The sequence below is a fragment of the Scyliorhinus canicula genome, chromosome 1 (genome assembly GCF_902713615.1).
Source record: "Scyliorhinus canicula chromosome 1, sScyCan1.1, whole genome shotgun sequence".
NCBI lineage: Eukaryota > Metazoa > Chordata > Chondrichthyes > Carcharhiniformes > Scyliorhinidae > Scyliorhinus > Scyliorhinus canicula.
The window spans coordinates 133,754,921-133,776,764 of record NC_052146.1 but is presented as its reverse complement, the minus strand read 5'-3'; the positions used below and the strand labels follow the sequence as shown (position 1 = coordinate 133,776,764).

The following is a 21,844-nucleotide window of genomic DNA, read 5'->3' as shown; positions in this document are numbered from 1 at the left end:
GAGCCATCTAATTAATGCTACCATCTTGCTCTTTCCCTGTAATGCCGTGAACTTACATTTGCTAATGGGTCCAATATGTGGTACTTCTATCGAACACTGCCGTCTACCTGTCTATTATTTCATCAAAGAACTCTGCCAAGTTAGTCAAACAACAATTTGTCTTTAACAAATCCATGCTCACTTTCATTTATTAATGCATATTTTACAAAATACCAATTAATTTTGTCCTGGTTTAGTAATTCTAAATGTGTCCATTACCTTTAGACTGACTAACCTTTGTAGTTGCTGAATTTATCCCTGTCCTCCTTTCTTTAGACGTTGTAACATTTCCGATCCCCTTCGGTTCTCAAGTACCACCCCCACATACAAGGAGGATTGGAAAATTCTGGCCAGAGCCTCTACAATTTCTACCCTTGCTTTCTTCAGCAACTGCAGATGCACCCATCTGAACTGGATGACTTTCAATTTAGAAGATTAACAATCTTTTAAGCACATCCTTGTATCGTTAAAACCTTCTCCTTTACTGCTACATCGGCAACATCCTCTTTAATGATGACAATTACAAACTATTCATAGAAAAATGTCATGTAATTGTGTTGAAATCATGAACAATAACTTCTAGATTTATGATCCATCATTGAAGGCAGTTATACTATTGTTTAGAGACAGCTCTTGTGCTTTCTCAGAATAGTGCGAAATGGCACAAGCAATTGACACTAAATCCCAAACAGATGGTGGAAGCAATGCCAAATCAGACTATGCTATGGTTGCTGAGATCCTAAGGTGACATACAATGAGGTAGATTGTTGTTCACAATATCGTGAAGACATTCAGTAAATGAAGACTTGGAGGTTTGAGAATGTACATCTGGCAGAGGCTCAATGACTTGATCCCATGCTACCATGAGATAGGGTTGTCAATACACATGGATCACTCCATAGATGTTGTAATAGCACCAATATTACACATTCTATTTATCGCATATTAGCCTCCATCAAACATTAGAGTTGCAGCAGATTTGTTGTATTTGAGAATCATTGAAAAGTCAGCAATTTCATGTCATGGTAGCAATTGGTTGTCTTTAAAAATACCCCCAATTCTCTTTCAGCAGCAGTGTAGATTCTCTTGAATTTAAAAGATGTGATTTATCCTGAAATTCTCCATTGTGATGTGTGTGCCTCATGGGATGCAGGCTGAGGATCTGCTTAGCCTTGGAGCTTTGCTCGACAGGCATCATTTTCTTACCAACTTGGTTTCCTAGCTTCTGAACCATTAAATGATCAGCTGACCTGGGACTGCCACCCCTAATCTAATTACCATTTACAACCACTTCATGAAGGGATTTCAACATTAGACATAGGTATGTACAAACTGTGCACTACTGTGTAAATGTATAATAGTGCAATTACAGATTTTGTCATTCCAATCTTGGGTTGTGAGATTGGATAGAGCATTTGGACCTATAGGCTCGAGTGAAGTTCTGATCATTTCAAAACAGTAACTGATGGCGGCAGAAATTGAGGCACGTAAATACACCATGCAAGAAAATTACAACAATAAAATGTGTTGCTTTAAATGCGACTCAGTATATGGATAACTGAAAAAAGAATGAGCTTAGTTGAAGCATTGGACTACATTTAGATAATATACACTGGCAAAAGTCTAGAAATCTCATGAATACATGCAGTAATGATTCAAATTATTTTAATTGGGTCATTTACCGAGCTTGATTATTTGATTGCACTGGATAGGAAAATAAATAATAAGATTAGTTTACAACTTTTTAATTTCCAAATTTTCGTGAACTGAGTTAATGTTTAGAAATGTCCACGGTGGAATTTGAACTCACTTTTTCTGCATTGGTGGGCCAAAGCTGTAAATTAGTAGTCCAGTGATTTAACCACTGCACCACCGTAGGATCCAGGGACTAAAATGTGTTTACATGATGAGCTAGTGCATCCTCCTGAACTTTCTCCGAATAACATATGTTAATCTTCGCCTTCACTTGAGTATTTGAGAATCCGCATTGAGGGGGCAACACATCTGACGAATCGCATTTTACCACAGTGCCCAGAGGTTTGTTTTGAAATGCAGAAAGGAGGATTGGCTGTGGGAGGTAGGGAAAGGGCTGAGCTGTGACAATGCAACATTGAATTCGTGCTGTCAAATGGTGGACTTCAGAGTGTGGATGATATGCCCAGGCAGTGCGCGACATCTGCCACTATGGAGCAGAGTAAGAAGTCTTACAACACCAGGTTAAAGTCCAACATGTTTGTTTCAAACACTAGCCTTCGGAGCACTGCTCCTTCCTTAGGATTCACCATTGTGAATCCTGAGGACTTATTACTGTGCTCACCCCAGTCCAATGCCGGCATCTCCACATCATGGCTATGGAGCAGAGCGTGCACCGGGGTTCGGGGTGACGTCGCCTCCCTGGGAACGGAAGTGTCCTCCGGTCACGTGACCCAGCCGGAAGTACCGGTCGATGTGAGGAAGGCCGCTGGGTGTTGGCGGCTCCGTGACAAAAGGTAAATGTTGGGTGTTATTGGGGGTGGGCCACAGAGATGGGGAGAAGCTGTCGGGGGGGGGGGGGGGCGGCAGTCACCATTGAGGGGCCCGGCGTCTCTTTGTGATGAAACGGCGGCTCAGCATCTCTTGTTCCGTCCGTTCGTCACAAGGCAGCAAATTACAGGGAAGCCGGGCCTCCGACTGCTCTATCCCGACCCGGGGGGCAAACCTCACCTCCCAGCCACCCCAAAATATGACAGCTCTGCGGTTACTGTGCTCAGTGTGGGGAATCTATGTGCGTGTGTGTGTTGAGGGAGAGAGAGCGATTCATGGTGCTGTACTGTGTTGATTGTGTTCTTAACGAGCACGGTAGAGTTACAGGTTTAAAATGAATATCATGATGCAATGGGGCAAGGAAAGAAGGCGGGGTTTCACTTAACAAAACAAGGTGATGAGTAGGAACATTGCAGATCCGGTTACTGTACGTCAAAGTTGAACATTCGAGTGTGGACCAACAGCAAACTAACTGAAAATGCAAATCACCATGTGTACCAGGCTTGTGTTCTCCGCACTCTCTATAGTAGTGAGGGACGGACAACTTAAAGCCAACAAAAGCGGCTGAACAGTTTCAACCTCTGCTGCCTCAGATGAATATTGGGTAACTCCTGGCAAGGCAGTGGGGAATGTGGAAATACACCAACATGCACCGATTCCTGTCATGTTTGCTGCCTTGAGGCAGAGGCAACTCCATTGGTTCTATGATGAGCCTACTGGATGATGGCTGCGTCTCCAAAGACATGCCCTGTGTGGGTTGTTCAGGCCTGCAAGTGAGACTTCAAGTTGACTGGATGAGGATTGGAGTCATTGCATGGGAAGTTCTTGCTGTTGACTGGATGAGGTTTGGAGTCATTGCATGGGAAGTTCTTGCTGTTGACTGGAGTGCCTGGAGACGAGAAGTCAGGAAGGTCATGGAAAAGGGCGGCATGTGGCACAGTGGATAGCACTGGGACTGCGGCGCTCGGGTATCAGGTTCGAATCCCGGCCCTGGGTCACTGTCTGTGTGGAGTTTGCACATTTTCTGCGTGGGTTTCACCCCCAGAACCCAAAGATGTGCAGGGTAGGTGGATTGGCCACGCTAAATTGCCCCTTAATTTGAAAAAAATAATTGTGTACTCTTTTTTAAAAAAAAATAATAATTTTAAAAGGAAGGTCATGGAAAAAAACAAAGTCAAAAGGAATGACAGGATGGTGGACAAGAGAGCCTGCCCGAAGGGTGGAAAAAAAATCAGTCAACCGTGGGCCAATAAAATTCAGCTGTGCCAGCTGAAAAAGGGACTGCAACTCATGAATTGACATAACACACGGGTGCAGTTCATCATTTCCTGAGATTGAAAGATGCCAATAAAGGTTTTTCTGAGCTGTTCTCGCTCCCTCATGAACATCAATGTGATATTGCAGGGGGAGTGCTACACTGTCTGAGGTGCCATCTTTTAAACCTTCTTGACCTCTGGCGTGGACTTAAAACACCCATTGCAATTTTTTGATTAAGAGCAAGAGAGTTCTAATAATAATTGCTTATTGTCACAAGTAGACTTCAACGAAGTTACTGTGAAAAGCCCCTAGTCGCCACATTCTGGCACCTGTTCGGGAAGCCGGTGTGGGAATTGAACCCACGCTGCTTGTCTTGTTCTGCATTACAAACCAGCTGTTTAGCCTACTGTGCTAAACCAGCCTACCTGGCACCTTGGCTATAATTTATCTCCCAGCCAACATTAAACAGATCTGGTCATTGTTATATACAAATAGCTGCTGTGTATGATATACTGCAATGCTGACCATATTTCAAATGTGCTTCCTTGGCTGCAAAGCACTTTTGGATGCCCTGAAATTGTGAACAGTACTGTAAGGATGCAAATCTTTATTTCTTGCCATTTGGTTGGTCAACACAGCATAACCTGGTTTGTAACATTTACAGGTGTGCAAACATTAGTCACAGCTGTACCAACAGACTAAACATTCACTTGTGGATGCTTTACACACAGCTGTGTGTGGAAGAAAAAATAGGTGTGATCTATTCCCAACAGTGTGAATGGGAATTTTTGATCAGTAACATTCAGTCAATTTTGTGTGCTTTATTTTGCATTCAGAAAATAACCTGAAGGTCAATTCTTGGATGAGTCAAATGATTTTGATGCTTGAGCTCTCCACACGGGTTCTTTGTTTTACTTGTTACACCAATGTGGAAAGATTGGCACATGCTGGACATTATTTACAGAATTCGTATTTCTGGAATATCTGCATAATTTCCAGCCAAACCTCTGCTTTCACCCAACAATCTGGTAGAACTTGCTGTGTTCAATCATGGAATTTTTATTGTCTCAGCTGAAATCAGTAAAACCAAACAATACCCAGATTTGAAACTGAATTTTCTGATCTATGAGATTTTGTTGCATTTTGCGCTTTAGTTGCCAAGTTGGCTGTCAGAGAACTTGTACTTCTGTCAACCTTGTTACTGTCTGCAGTAAAAATAGAAATGACCAACGATCTGCAGAGCATCTGGCTTTCCAGTCTGCGTATAATAGAAATGGCCAACGATCTGCAGAGCATTGCTTTGATTGCCAAGTTGGGTGTCAGAGGACCTGTACTTCTGTCAACCTTGGTGTTGTCTGCAGTAAAAATAGAATTGACCAACGATCTGCAGAGCATCTGGCTTTCCAGTCTGTGTATTTAAATAAGATGCAAAGGACAATAGGATCATATTCATATAAATAATGGTAATAAGGAACAACTTGAAGATATGAGAGGTGCTGTATGAAGGCAAATTGTGCTGGCAAACTGTATATGCAAGCTTATACTAAATATTTAGTAAGTGATCACATGACTCTCCATCACTAACGATAAAGTTGTTTTAAATTCATTTTCTGATGTGCAGTTGGATTAATTCCCATTAGATACAGTCTTCACAGTTCATTTGTGCCACTGTGGGTCTTTTCTACTTGTGAACTCTCTGAATGATTGTTGTTGATGCAATGCACTACATTTCTCCAAATACCTCTTCACATGCAGAATGCATTTGTCAATATTCATCTTGCTTTTAATCTAAAAAGAAAACATTCTTGCTGTATCAGGCTTCCTGATTTAAAATTCTTGATATTTTTGAACAAAAAATGTAATTGAGATCCTTCTGCACTCAATTCTTTGCATACAGAACAGCACATATTCATTTCAGAGAACCTGCCAACAGCCAGAACTCTCTGCACCTGAGTTTGTATTTCTTTGAGTAGATCCAAAAGCTCACTGATATTTCAAATACCCCCATTGTATCCACTGTGTTGTAGAGTTATGTCTTGCATTAATCAAACACATTTATTAATTGGAATCAGGTTAATTATAAATGCATAATATATGAACTATTTGACAGAGTGGACAGTCAACTTAAATGTATATTTATAAATAATACAGTCAACATGGTGGTTATTAATCTGACAATGAGGTACAGTAATCTTATATAACACAGAAGTAAACTACTCTGGGTGATGGAAATCTGAAATAGAAACAGAGAATGCTGGAAATGTTCAGCAGATCTGGCAGCATCTATGGTGAGAGAAACATGTTCCAATCAAGAAAAAGGGTGGGACCAACAAATCTAGTAAACTGCAGGATAGGTGAATTGGCCATGCTAAAATGCCCCTTAATTGGGGGAAAAAAAGAATTTGTTACTCCAAATCTCAAAAAAAAACCCAAATGTAGTAATTGATGAATATCAAGAGATATATAGCATTGGATAAAAACAAAAATGGAGGCTTATGGCAGTTATCAAGGGCTCAAAACAGCAGACCCCCAGAGGCATATCGAATGTGCAAAAGGGAAGGAAACGAGGAGAGCAAAAGGGGACATGAAAGGACACTGGCAATTAAAATAAAGGAAAATCCTAAGTTGTTTTACAAGTATATTAGGGTAAAAGGATAACTAAGGAAAGAGAAGGGTCCATTAAAGGCCACAGTGGTAATTTGTGTGTGGAGCTGGAGGCCGGAGTTAGGGTTTTAAATGAATACTGTGTGTCGGTGTTCACTTGTGAGAGGGACGGTGTGGAGATAGACATCAGGAAGAAGGATGGTGATAAAAATTAAAGAGATTAACATAGACAGTGAGGAGGTTCTGAGTGGTCTGGCATGCTTAAAAATAGACAAATCTCCAGGGCCGGAGGAAACACATCCCAGGCTGTTGAGTGATGTGAGGGAGGAAATAGCAGGGTGCTGGCAATTATTTTCAATTCCTCTCTGGCCACAGGAGCGGTGCCGGAGGATTGGAGGATAGCCAATGTTGCACCATTATTCAAGAAGGGAGGAAGGGATAAACCAGGAAACTACAGATCAGTCAGGGTAACCTCAGTGGTGAGGAAACTATTGGAAGCAATTCTGAGAGACAAAATTAATCTGCATTTGGGGAGGCGGGGATTACTCAAGAACAGTCAGCATGGTTTTGTTAAGGACAGGTCATGTCTGACCAACTTGATTGAGCTTTTGAAGAAGTGACCAGGTGTGTAGATGAGGGAAATGGATTTGACATGGTCTACTTGGCAGCAAAGCTTTTGATAAGGTCCCACATGGGAGACTGATAGTGAAGATAGGAGACCATGGGATCCAAGGAAATTTGGCAAATTGGATCCTGAATTGACTGAGTGGCAGGAAGCAGAGGGTGACTCCTTGTACTCCCTATACACAATATTGTGTGGTAAAATTTGGCTCCAACTCCATCTGCAGGTTTGCTGATGACATGCCCATAGTGGGTTGGATCTTGAACAACGATGAGTCCGAATACAGGAGGGAGATAGAGAACCTAGTGGAGTGGTGTAACGACAACAAGCTCTCCCTCAATGTCAGCAAAACTAAAGAGCTGGTCATTGACTTCAGGAAGCAAATTATCATACACACCCCTGTCTACATTAATGGTGCCGAGGTGGAAATGGTTGTGAGCTTCAAATTCCTAGGTGTGCACATCACCAACAATCTGTCCTGGTCCATTCACGTTGACCCTATGACCAGGAAAGCACAACAGCGCCTATAGTTCCTCATGAAACTAAGGAAATTCAGCACGTCCACATTGACTCTTACCAACTTTTATCGATGCACATTGAAAGCATCCTACCTGGCTGCATCACAGCCTGGTTTGGCAACTGCTTGGCCCAAGACCATAAGAAACTGTAGAAAGTCATGAGCACAGTCCAGTCCATCACGCGGACCCGCCTCCCATCCGTTGACTGTCTACACCTCCTGCTGCTTTAGGAAAGCGGGCAGCATAATCAAAGGCCCCTCCCACCCGGCTTACTCACTCTTCCAACTTCTTCCACCGGGCAGGAATTACAAAAGTCTGAGAACATGCACAAACAGATTCAAAAATAGCTTCTTCCCTGCTGTTACCAGACTGCTAAATAACCCTCTTGTGGACTGAACTGATCTCTTCATACATCTTCTCTACTGAGTAGTACTACACTTTTTATGCTTCACCCGATACCTATGTCTATATATTTACATTGTGTATTTATGTTTGCCCTTTTTTTTCATGTATGGAATGATCTATCTGGACTGTATGCGGAACAATACTTTTCACTGTACCTCAGTACACCTGACAATAAACAAATCCAATCCAATGATGGTCAAGGGGTGTTTTTCTAAATGGAAGCCTGTGTGCAGTGGTGTCCTGCAGAGATCGGTGTTGGACCCTTACTGTTTGTGGTTTATATAAATTAGTTAAACATGAATGTAGGAGAGTTGATCAGTAAATTGGCAGATTATGTGAAAATTAGTGGGATGGTAAATAGGGAGGAGGATAGCCTTTGGTTACAGAGGGATTATAGACGGGCTGGTCAGTGGCAAATGGAATTAATTCCGGATAAGTGTGAGATGATGCACAAGGGCAGGACAAACAAGGCAAGGGACTACATGATAAACGCAGGACCCTGGGAAGCACCAATGATCAGTGAAATAAAAGCGAATTACTGCGGATGCTGGAATCTGAAACGAAAGAGAAAATGCTGGAAAATCTCAGCAGGTCTGGCAGCATCTGTAGGGAGAGAAAAGAGCTAACGTTTCGAGTCTGATGACTCTTTGTCAAAGCTAACAAACAGAGAAAGTGGGAAATATTTATACTGTGGAGTGAGAATAAAAGATGAGACATAGCCACAGAAACCCAGGGAAGGATCAGAGGAACCTTGGTGTGCCTCAGAGGTCCTTAAAGTAGCACAGCAGGTGGATACAGTGATTAAGAAGGCATTTGGTGTAGTTGCCTTTATTAGCCAAGGCATAGGGTTTAAGAGCAGGGGGTATTGTGTGTCATTCTGGAATCCACATTATAGGAGGGGTGTGACAGCACTTCAAAGGATGCAAAGGAGATGTAACAGGTGGTTTCCTGGGCATAGAGATTTAGCTACAAAGAGAGATTGGATAGACTGGGATTGTTTTCCTTGGAGCAGAGAAGATTAGGGGGGTCATGATTGAGGTGTATAATATTACGAGGGTCATAGATAGAGTAAACAGGAAGAAATATTTCCCATTGGTGGAAGGATCAATGACCAGAGGGCATAGATTTAAGGTAAGGGACGTGGAGAAGATATTTCTACTAGTAGGAGAAACTAGAACCCGAGGGCACAGTCTCAGACTGAAAAGATGAAATTTTAAAACAGAGATGAGGAGAAATTTCTTCAGCCAGAGGGTGGTGAATCTATGGAACTCATTGCCACAGAAGGCTGTGGAGGCCAAGTTACTATCTTTAAGACAGAGATAGATAGTTTTTTTGATTAATAAGGGGATCAGGGGTTGGTTATGAGAAGAAGCAGGAGAATGGGGATGAGAAACATATCGGTCATGATTGAATGACGGAGTAGACTCGAAGGGCCAAATGGCCTAATTCTGCTCCTATATCTTATGGGGTAGGAGGTTTAGAGCGATATGAGGAAAATCTCTTTCACCCAGAGAGTGGCGGGAGTCTGGAACTCACTGTCTTAAAGGGTGGTGGAGGCAGAGACCCTCATAAGTATTTTAAGAAGTATTTAGATGTGCACTTACGATGCCATGGTATGCAAGGCTATGGGCCAAGCGCTAGAAAATGGGATTAGAATAGTTAGGTGGTTGTTTTTGCCAGGTGCAGACACAATGGACCAAAGGGTCTTTTCTGTGCTGTAGATCTCTGTAACTGTCAGATAAATCCTTGCATACTTCAGAATATTTATACCAGAGAGCAATTTGTTTATTTCCTAAAAGTTGTTTGAACCCTACCTACATTGTAAAAAAAAACTGTGTTTCTAGTCCTTTGACCTTGGCACACATTCCCTTCCTTTTTCCCCCATCGCAAACTGGGCAATATGTCTAAAATAAAAGCAAATTACTGTGGATGCTGGAATCTGAAACCAAAGAGAAAATGCTGGAAAACCTCAGCAGGTCTGGCAGCATCTGTAGGGAGAGAAAAGAGTTAACGTTTTGAGTCCAGATGACCCTTTGTTGCTTTGACAAAGGGTCATCTGGACTCAACGTTAACTCTTTTCTCTCCCTCCAGATGCTGCCAGACCTGCTGAGATTTTGCAGCATTTTCTTTTGGGCAGTATGTCTATTTGACCACATTGTGGATGCCGTTGTCACATTGTCATTGACATTCGAAGCTGTGCTTCAGGGTCCTGAAGGTGAAATGTTTTACTCTAACCAGGGACAAGTCAATGGTTAGAGCAAACCAATAAAAGTGAGGGCAGGTAGGGTGCTTCAACTTCTGATCTTTGGTTAGGTGTCAAGTACTTGGCAGCTGGGGTTACAAGTTTACCTTATATTGGAATACTGTATCTCAGCAATCTAACTAGGAGTTTCAATTGATTTAATAGTGAAATAAATACTGTTTTAATTAGCTTGCTAATGAAACTAAACACAAAGAATGCACAGTAAAGCAGAACTCATTGTGGTTTGCGCTGAAAATAAAAATTAAACCTCAACAATAATGAGACTCCAGGTTATGTTTTGAGGGCTGATTATTAATTTATTAGTCAATGCTAAGTTTTTTTTAACTCTTTGCTTCAGATAAATAATTAAATAAAATAGATTGTGTTTCTGATGGTGAGTTTGAGTATCTCTGGATAGGAGATGAAAACTTGTGTTGTTCATCTAGTGTTCTCAGTGCTGTATTTAGCAGATGTGCTATTGGAAGGGCTACCCCTGTATCTTACTCTGATCTCATGTGTCTGCCTGCAGGTTTCACAGTTGGCATTTGTGTCGTTGTATGTGTGGTAACAACATGTCATTGCCGCTGCTCAATGAGGCTGCGACCGTGTCTGCAACAGAACGGGAAACTGCAGTGGTAAGAAATCTGTTCTCTTGCTCTGCCCTATATCTGTACTGTGATGGAGACATTTCAGATTTATAATATAATCTTCTGAGTCCCTTGATGTGATCTTTGAAGTGTTGCAGTTTTGAAGGGAATCTTGTATTAGTTATTGCTCAGTTAATACACATAGGGCCGTTGCTGCAATGTCCTTTCAACTCTAGCCTTGAATTTGAACCAGAAATCTCTGGCTTTTATGAAATCTGCGAGCATCACATTTAGTATGTTGAGCTTTGCTTCACTATTTAAACTTGTATGAATAATTTGTTTTTGTTGTTTTATCTGGAAGGAAAAAACAATGTGAAGCGGTTGTTTTCCACATGGCGAGAGCAGCTGGGGAAAGTTTATTAGTACTTTAGCACTCTGTCACAGGCACGCTACATATTGCTGCCTGAAATTCGATTGACTCTGTAGTTTGCCTATTTTAAGCTTCCATCTTCCTTACATCCCAGAATAAAGGCCGAACACCAACTTAAAGAATAGTGCTTCAATTTAATTCTTGCAAAAAACTTCCCCATTAAATATATTTTTGATAATCTTTTGTAGTTTTCCCTCTGTATTTTCGGCAGCAATTGAGATGTCCAAATTTACTGTGGATACCCCATTTTGGAGTGTGTGTGGGTAGTTAATTGTATGCAGGGTTGTGCAGTGCCACTTTTGAGATTAATGGTGTACCAGTAGAGTTACAGTTATTATCTTCTCGTGGCTATAATCAGTTTGAAATCCCACTCCTTGATGCCCCCAGACAGTTTTAATTAAACATTCTCTATTTGGCACTTTTCTGTTAGATTAGAATTATCATGGCTCTGATGATTTGGCTGCTGTTATTTTGTGCTGGTATGAAGTCACTGTATTTGGGTTGTGTTTTACAGGTTATTTTCCTGCATGGACTTGGAGACACTGGGTGAGTTTTTTCTTGCTGAAAAGTGGACAGAAGTTGACCAATTTCATAATTCTAACTGGAATAAAATGAGTTAAATACCAGTGGATTTTGTGATTTGACGATTTAAGTAGACCTTTTTCGAAAGCTAAACCTCTTTCTGCTCTAGTTACCTTTCATTTCCCCTGATGCAGTCTGTATCTTCCATAAATATTCCTTCAGCTGATGCAGTGGAATGGAAGTTTTTCAATATCATGTAGCTAGAAGATGCCCTTGAAATTGGAAGAAAGACACAGTTCTCCTCACCCCCCCCCCCCCCCCCCCCCCCCCCCACAAAAAACACTTGCATAAAGTGCTTCCTGTATGCTACAGTTAGGATCTAATTCCTTTGTTGGCTTAGCAACCATATCCAGCGACGATGACCAGACAGACTATAAAATCCAGATTCAATTCCTGGTTTGTACTGAGTTATCTGATGTCAGCTAGATTGGCAACTGAAATGAAATGAAAATCGCTTATTGTCACGAGTAGGCTTCAAATGAAGTTACTGTGAAAAGCCCCTAGTCGCCACATTCCGGCGCCTGTTCGGGGAGGCTGTTACGGGAATCGAACCGTGCTGCTGGCTTGCCTGGGTCTGCTTTCAAAGCCAGCGATTTAGCCCAGTGAGCTAAACAGCCCCTTTTAGTGCTGTAGTTCACCTCCACTCTCTTTGGGTTCCTGATCACTATTGTGAAACTCTGAACGTGAGCATTGGGCAGGCACAGGAATGATATTCTATGTAATGAATACTTGCTGTTATTAACCCATCCTCATAAATAGGGGGCCGGTTTAGCTCAGTTGGCGGACAGCTGGATCGTGATGCAGACCAAGGCTAACGGCGCAGGTTCAATTCCTGTACCGGCTGAGGTTATTCATGAAGGCCCCACCTTCTCAACCTTGCCACTCGTCTGAGGTGTGGTGATCTTCGAGTTAAATCACCACCAGTCAGCTCTCCCCCTCATCTGGGACTATGGCGACTTTACTTTTACTCATAAATAATTAACACAGAGGCAAAGTAATAGATATCATAGATATCATAGAATTTACAGTGGGGAAGGAGGCCATTTGGCCCATCGAGTCTGCACCGGCTCTTGGAAAGAGCACCCTGCCCAACGTCAACACCTCCACCTTATCCCCATAACCCAGTAACCCCACCCAACACTAAGGGCAATTTTGGACACTAAGGGCAATTTAGCATGGCCAATCCACCTAACCTGCACATCTTTGGTCTGTGGGAGGAAACCGGAGCACCCGGAGGAAACCCACGTACACACGGGGAGGATGTGCAGACTCCACACATACAGTGACCCAAGCCGGAATCGAACATGGGACCCTGGAGCTGTGAAGCAATTGTGCTATCCACAAGGCTACCGTGCTGCCCACTGTCCATGTGGAGTTTGCACATTCTCCCAATATTTGCGTGGGTTTCGCCACCACAACCCAAAGATGTGCAGGGTAGGTAGATTGGCCACGCTAAATTGCCCTTTAATTGGAAAAAATGAATTTGGTACACTAAATGTATTTGTTTTTAAAATGTGGTCATCACATTATTCAGTTTAAATCAAATTTAGCTCTTAATGTGTCAACCTCTTGCATTCTTATTACTGTCTAATGTTTGCCACTTTAAAATTCCCCCGACAAATCATATTCAATGCAGTTCCATCTTGTTTGGCACTTTAACTTGGGTAGTTGCAATAGTCTTTAAGAATTCTTTGGCCTAAGGGCAACATGGTGGCGCTGTGGTTAGCGCTGAGGACCCAGGATTGATCACGGCCCCGGGTCACACTCCGTGTGGAGCCTGCACATTCTCCCCGCATCTGCGTGTGTCTCACCCCCACGACCCAAAGATGTGCATGGTAATTGGACTGACTTGCCCCTTAATTGAGAAAAAAAATTCTTTGGCCGAGAAATTTTATGATATGGTGCCTCTATTTCGGGTGCTAAATGAGCACCAAAGCCTCCAATATGCAGGCAGGAATTGTATGCTAATTATGGTCGGGGAGGGCAGCACGGTAGCGCAGTGGTTAGCATTGCTGCCTCACGGCGCCAAGGTCCCAAGTTCGATCCCAGCTCTGGGTCATTGTCCGTGTGGAGTTTGCACATTCTCCCAGTGTTTGCGTGGGTTTGACCCCCACAACCCAAAGATGTGCAAGGTAGGTGAATTGGCCATGTTAAATTGCCCCTTAATTGAAAAAATAATAATTATGGTCGGGGAGTGAGTCACCTATCATTGATGCAAACAAAATAATTGGCATCAAGGGCCCCAATTGAGAAAAGGGCTCAACCCTTTGTGTGTGTGTGTGTGTGTGTGTGTGTACGTGTGTGTGTGTGTGTGTGTGTGTGTGTACGGAGCCTACTGCCTATGCAGCATTGCATTCCCAAAGCCAGCTGGCAATAATCACAGTCTGCTGCTGACCACCACTTATCTCCCACCCCAAATCATTGATGCCGCAACATCTGATTGCTCAGTCTCGTCTTTATGGATTTACCTGAAAACAATTGTACGTGACACAGTCACCCAATCATCTAAGTTCTCTGGTGTGTTGCGTGGTGATGCCTGTTAGGTGTCCACAGGTCCCTGGCTCAGTGATCAAAGCCCAGTGTTAGGTGTGTCTCAGGCCTGGACATTCAGTTGCTGGAGTTGTGCCTTGCATGCCCAGAATCACATTTCTCCTCTGGTGTCATTCCTAGATTTGATTACACTCATTCTTTCTTCACTTCTATTTTAATACTTTGTCGTATAAGTGTAGTAATGGATATTTGAACTGACATGGAAACTCTCATGTCTCCCTCTCACTCATCCTCTTCTGTTGATTCTGGAGCTACATCTTGGCTCAGGTTTGACCGTTATTTGTGTTTAACAACTGGTCTACCTCAAGCAGTAAATGTCTTAATCAGCCTGAATCATACAAGCATATGGAAAAAAGGCAGGAAAATTCCAATCCATCAAACTTACTCCATTAGACCATGATACAACTTGCTCCAACCATCTTACCCCCCCCCCCCCCCCCCAAACACACACACACACACACACAATTAGATGAAAACTGTGGGCCAATTTAGCAAACTCCAGGATACTACTGTGATGGATATCACTCGATCTAGTTAATCCACCTATCATTTAATCACAGACACATGGGCGGCACGATAGCACAGTGAGTAGCACTGTTACTTCACAGCACCAGGGTCCCAGGTTTGATTCCCTCCTTGGGCCACTGTCTGTGCGGAGTCTGCATGTTCTCCCGTGTATGCGTGGGTTTCCTCCGGGTGCTCTGGTTTCCTCCCACAGTCCAAAGATGTGCAGATTAGGTGGATTGGCCATGATAAATTGCCCTTGTGTCCAAAAAAGGTTGGGTGGGGTTACGGGGATAGTGGAGGCATGGGCTTGGGTAGGGTGCTCTTTCCAAGGCCGGTACAGACCCATTGGGCCAAATGGCCTCCTTCTGCACTGTAAGTTCTATGAAACTAATGGAATGAATCATTCATCTATTAACTTCTCTTTGTATTTTATGCTTCAATCTGCGCAGTTTGCAATAACGCCACCTATCTTTATGTCCTGGACAGACTTGAATATGTGGCTCTCTATTCCATCAGCTAAGTGATTAATAAGTACACTGAACAGGTGAGGCCCCAATATAGATAGAATATCGTTATTCGCATCCTGGAAATTAGATTACCAACCAATTCTCCCTTCCGCCTGTCTCCTGCTGCTCTACAATTCTAACCAGGTCAATAATTTGCCCTCGATTCCAACTTTAGTCAACTGTCTCTTATGCGGGACTTTATTAAATGCCTTTTGATAGTTCATATAAATAACATCTATAGATAATTCCCTTGTCCTTCATCACCTTTTCAAAAGTTTCTATCGGGTTCCTCAGGCAGGACAAACTCATCACAAATTGATACTGGTTTACTTTGCTCAGCTTAAAATTTTCTAAATGTTCAGTCACTTGATCTTTAATTATAGACTCTCACTATTTCTCAATGACAGATGGCTGACCGGTCTATAATCCTCACACATTCTTCCTTAAATTCAACTTCCACACATAGCTGGAAAACACTTGTTCAGCGTTAACCAGTTTAAAACCAGTTTTAGATTGGAAAGCTGCAGTAATTGTGGACTAGATATCTACAAATAATTGAAGCTATGTTATTTAATATTTCCACCTAACTCCTATACAGTCTTTTTTTTCCACAGTCACTTAAGTTTAATCATCAGGTTAACAACTGAAAAACTTAAATTTAAGAAAACACACCGGAGCCTTCAGAGCCCGGGAGAGATACCACGTGATGCCCTCCCTCAAGGTCAAAAAGCCACCATATTTCACAACAACTCAGTCACGCTCCTCCAAGAGGTGGTGAGTGAAGGGGGTCTGTACTGGGTGCCTCCCAGAGATACCATTACACCCACCAACAACCTCCTTGTCATCGTCACAGCCACATGGGACACCAGGACTCCCATGCCCCGGCCTGGGTCCTAGACTCTTTCCCACCCAGCCGCCTTCTCGCCCTCGTTCTTCAGCCGAATGTTGTACTCGTTCAGCTGACATCCTTTACTCTACATCTGAGCATTCAGGTTTTCGATTAGCTTCACCAGCTGCTGTTTGTTACTCTCGAAAGCAGGCAGGACCTTTCCACCAGTACTTCTCCAACCATCCGGAAACACTTGCGTCGGGATCAGCCTCCGTCAGGGTGTAAATCACAAGCCCATGCGCCGTCACCTCCTGCTCCAGCTCGGCCCCTTTCACCGCCAGCCCTTGCTGTTCCTGTCACAGTTTGTCGAATCCGGCCAGCGTTTGCTCGGGGGTCAGAACCGGGGTCAGGGCCTGGTTGGCCCGGCCAACCTGCAGCGCCCTTCCGCCCCTGGTTCCCTCCATCCCATCGACTCAACTCCTACACTATCTTCTGTCGCCTCATTAAGAACTATGGTAAGTTTCACTCAATAAGTGCAGCTGTTGTAACTCTTGAAAAAGAGTTTGATAGGTAATTATTTTGAAATCAAATTAAAAAGTTTAGAAATCAGCACGGGATAATGCTTTCTGATTTGACTTTGGCTCTTGTGCTGCTCCAAACCAGGATTCATTGGAGACCATTTTTAACCTGTCACTACTTTGCTATGACCATAATTGTCACCTGTGCAAAGGAATTGGGTGAGGGAGCTGCTGTCTACTAAATCTAAATATCAAAATTTCCTATTTGTATCATCACATGAAAGGATCTGGCAACTGATACAGAACTGGCTTTATATGCACTTTTATTTGTACTTGATGTGAAGTAGTGTCTTGGCACAATCCCAGGCATATTAAATAGAATCTAAGAGCAGGTCAAAATTCCAAAGCCTACAACACTAGTAGAACAGGAATGGTTGGATTCTTTATGCCAAGTACTCACCACCTGAAGAAAAAATACATATCTGCTGCTAATGGCTTGTGCACAAAGCAAAACTGACATTAGCAACTTTTATCTGTTGACAGTACAAAAGATGAAGTTGCTGATGCCTGTAGAATAAAGAACATCTGAGCTAGACCATCGTATTTGATAATCATAGTGTCATAGTAATTACAGCACAAATGGAGGCCGTTTGGTCCACCTAGTCCAGGGGTGGGCAAACTTTTCCGTGCAAGGGCCGCATTCAGAAATTCACAATTCACAAAGGGCCGCATAGTATATTAAGTAAAATAATTACTTCACCCGGTTATGATTGTGGGCGCCTCATATAGAACATAGAACAGTACAGCACAGAACAGGCCCTTCGGCCCTCGACGTTGTGCCAAGCAATGATCACCCTACTCAAGTCAACGTATCCACCCTATACCAGTAAGTAACCCAACAGCCCCCCACCCATTAACCTTTAAAAAAAAATTTAAAAAAAAAAAAATTTTTAAAAAAAATTTTTTTTTTTTTTTTTTAATGACTTGGTGGGCCGCAGAAATACCTTTGGCGGGCCGCATGCGGCCCGCGGGCCGTAGTTTGCCCACCCCTGACCTAGTCCGTGCTGACTCTCAAGCAATCTAATAGCCCCATTCCTTTGCTTTAGCGCCGTAGCTCAAATTCTCATGTAATTTCCATTGAAATCATTCATTGTCTCTGCTTCCACCGCTCTCGAAGGTAATAAGTGCTGTGAAAAAAAGTTCTTCCTCAAATCCTCCTCGTATCTCTTGCCTGTAACTTTAAATCTGTGTCCCCTAGACCTTGTATGATCAGCTCAAGAGACAGTTTTTCTTTTTCTACCTTATCTAAACCTGTTGTTAGGAATGCCTGGTCAACTCTCAGCAGTAGCTAAGCGACTGGACCAGAAACGTACGCTTTTAAGACGTTGTGGAAAGATCAATTTGTTTTGGGAGTGATAATATAAGAAATAGGGTTTAGTTATATAAACAAACTTTATTAAAACAACAGAAAAAAAATATTTAAGCTTTTAAACTTCAACTCTTACAATAACAGATTATATGTAGTTTCTTAACCGTAACACGCTAGCCCCCATTAAACACCACTTTAAATAAACATGCAGCTCTCATTCAACTTACACAGACAACGGCACGACTTGCATTTATGAAGCAATTTTTCTTCTGTTCGGCACATTCGTTCAGAACCCTTTTCCAAGGCCTGCCCTGGTGGCAACTTTCAGGACCTCGGTCGATTTCCAAAGCCTTCTCCCCAGTAATTTTCATGACCTCTCTCGGTCGATTTCCAAAGCCTTCTGCTCTGTCGCTGTTTATAATAGAATTCTGGAGCAGCATGGTGGGGCAGTGGGTTAGCCCTGCTGCCTCATGGCGCCGAGGTTCCAGGTTCGATCCCGGCTCTGGGTCACTGTCTGTGTGGAGTTTGCACATTTTCCCCGTGTTTGCGTGGGTTTCGCCCCCAGAACCCAAAGATGTGCAGGATAGGTTGATTGGCCACGCTAAATTGCCCCTTAATTGGAAAAAAAATAATTGGGTACTCTAAATTTATTTTTTTTTAAACTGAATTCTTTCTCTCTCTAAACTCTGTCCAGCCTCTCAAACAAAGATTCCCTGCTGGCGTTTCCAGGCTTGAACCCAATCAGCGTTATCTTGGCTGTTTGATTGCCCATTCCCATTTATACAAAATAATAGCCAGGCTATTGATATGCAACTAACCTCCTATTGATCGACAAAGAGGCCATCAGACTCTGTAATGGGCTAATAGCTGGTCAGACAGGGGTGTCTCGAAGAACAATGGATCCGGGGAATCTTGTGCATTCCCACTAACGAGTTTAAGTCTGACCGGGACAATGTAAATCCAGCAGGTGTGAGTGTATCCCTGTGACTCTGCTGGCAGGGTTTTTATTGCCTCAGTCTGTTTAACCCCTACGTTACCTGCTACATTGGGGTCTCATTTCTGGACCTAATTACCTAATATCTCCCTTGCGTAACACTGTCTTAAATCTCATAACCTTCGTAAAATCTCTCAGATCTCCTTTTCTCCAAGGCAAACAACCCCAGTTTCTCCAGCCCTTACCTTGTAGCTAAAATCCCTCAATCCTGAAATTATTTTGTATTTGTGTAGCTGTTGCATATTTATTGCATTGTGGAGCTGAACAGTTTAAATTCTTCTTTTCAGACATGGTTGGGCCGAATCGCTGTCCTCCATCCGACTTCCCTATATCAAATATATCTGCCCTCATGCGTAAGTACTGTTCAATTGTGCAAAATTTGTTGATAAATGCTTTTTATTATTTTTAAGGGGCTTTTCACAGCCTACTTGTGACAATAAGCGATTATTATTATTTTTAAGTGTTTAAACTGAAACATTGAATTGTTGATGACACTCGTGAAGATGAAAGTAGCTAAGAAGCTTGGTGGTAGGATTGAAAAAATGCCGTATGTCATGTTTGCCCTTGTTATTCCTCATTACTAATAATCGGAATTGTCAGAGCCAGCAATCACATAACAGCTGTGGCTTGTTTACAGAGGAATATGAAACCTTTTTGAGCTAGAGCCAGATATGCTCAAAACCAGTGTATGTGAGTCTGTGGAAAGATGAATGACTTTCAACCCCACACTGGTTTAAACTCCCAACAGTTTTAATTATTTGATTTTCCTCCTTTTTGCCCTCTCCTGACCACATCGATAACTTGCTTGGGCTATAGAGCCACAAATCGATTGGCTCAATAAAACCGCTCCAGTGTATGTATGACCCTCAACAACAAATTATGGCAAACTATTGACTCACCAGACGCAACATAGCCAAGCCTGACCCTGTCCTCCCAGGATATGAACATGTGTGCATTTCCAATATGCATCACAGTTGGGGGGAGGAATCTGCCCTTTTTCCCTACCCAGCCTAGAATAATTCCTTACAATTGCTGCCGTGTGCTAGAAATGAGCTAACTTGACATGGTCCAAATGGCTCAATTAATCATCCTAAACCTGCTGAGATGTTAGGGCAGCATTTTGTTTTGGCGGGACCTACTTTTACAGCCAGCTGACTTTCGCAACCCATCATTTTTGCTTACCTTTCATGCGACAGGTGAGCTTGCTTGGCACTCATGATCTCACTCCAATCAGGCTCACAGGAGTAGAGGGCAATGCGAACACCAGGTGCAAAGTTTATCTGGTTCTTTTGTGCCGTCTTCATCTTTGTGAAGACGGAAAATCCAACCTCGCACATGTAGGTCATTGTAAAGGACAATAGCAACAAAATGCTTGCTTTACTCAATACTGGATCCTCCTCGGAGATGCTACTCCAGAATGGACTTGTTGCATGTTTTTAAAGTGTTGTCACAGGTGATGTGCGGAAGTTCAGTCTCTTCATTTGGAGTCAGCTGTAAGTTAATAATTGGGCCTCAAACGCCAAATGATTTTTCACCCACCTCTTTTTCAAAATCTGAAACTTCGCCTCTGGAAATTAGCAACAAACTATTTGATCAATGCAGCCAGATGCGACTGAATAAAGCTTGCCAGTCTATTGACAGTTCCCTTTGTTGTGTCGTAGCAGTGCGGGGAACGTGTAGTTTTGGCATTGTACTTGCCAAACGTTCAATGACTTTTGGAAAGCATCTATTTCTTCAGAGTGCCGAAAGCAATCATAATCCTTCCCTTGCAATTTGAGGTTCAGTTCATTTAGAAGTGAAAAGGTGCCTGCAAGGTAAGACATAGTTAACATACAGATTTCATCATCAAACGGATCAGCCAGAGGGGATGATTTCTCAAGGAGGAATGCGTGGATTTCATACCTCGGTCCGCAAGCTCTGCCAAGCCCCCGGTCCTGCCAAGCACTCGGCCCGTGACAGCCAACTCTGTGTGGAACAATAAATGTGTGTGCTCGGCCCCCATATTGAAACACAGACCCTCAAAAAGCCTGGTATTGAGTGCGCTGTGTTTCAAAATCGGATGGAATTCCTTTCAATATCAATGCCTGACGGTGAATAAAACAATGTTTCTAAACAATGTCTGACCAGCTGCCACCTTTTTAAAAATGTTTTTATTGGGTTTTATACATGATATATTCACAAATGTACACACAGAAAAACAAAAAAAAACGGAGGAAGTAGAAAAGTTTGTCACTGAAAGGGGCAACACAGGTAGAGAAGGTAGTCAAGAAGGTATACAGCACGCTTGCCTTCATTGGCTGGGGCATTGAGTATAAGAATTGGCAAGTCATGTTGCAGCTGTATAGAAACTTAGTTAGGCCACACTTGGAGTATAGTGTTCAATTCTGGTCGCCACACTACCAGAAGGATGTGGAGGCTTTAGAGAGGGTGCAGAAGAGATTTACCAGGATGTTGCCTGGTATGGAGGGCATTAGCTATGAGGAGCGGTTGGATAAACTTGGTTTGTTCTCACTGGAATGACGGAGGTTGAGGCGCGACCCGATAGAGGTCTACAGAATTATAAGGGGCATAGACAGTGGACAGTCAGAGGCTTTTTCCCAGGGTAGAGGGGTCAATTACTAAGAGGCGCAGGTTTAAGGTGTGAGGGGTAAGGTTTGGAGGAGATGAACGAGACAAGTTTTTTTACACAGAGGGTAGTGGGTGCCTGGAACTCGCTGCCGGAGGAGGTGGTGGAAGCAGGGACGATAGTGACATTTAAGGGG

The 21,844-nt window shown here is 42.9% G+C and overlaps 1 protein-coding gene across 1 annotated transcript in view; it reads left to right on the top strand.

The window, feature by feature from the left end:
• Window positions 1-2,429: 2,429 nt before the first annotated feature.
• The window catches only part of lypla2 (lysophospholipase 2), a 42,851-nt gene continuing 23,436 nt past the window's right edge, over window positions 2,430-21,844 (top strand). The window contains exons 1-4 of the mRNA XM_038800422.1: window positions 2,430-2,528; window positions 10,740-10,845; window positions 11,742-11,773; window positions 19,370-19,435. Of these exons, the coding sequence (XP_038656350.1) occupies window positions 10,768-10,845; window positions 11,742-11,773; window positions 19,370-19,435 (176 nt within the window). The 5' untranslated portion in view covers window positions 2,430-2,528; window positions 10,740-10,767. The remainder of the gene's footprint in view (window positions 2,529-10,739; window positions 10,846-11,741; window positions 11,774-19,369; window positions 19,436-21,844) is intronic.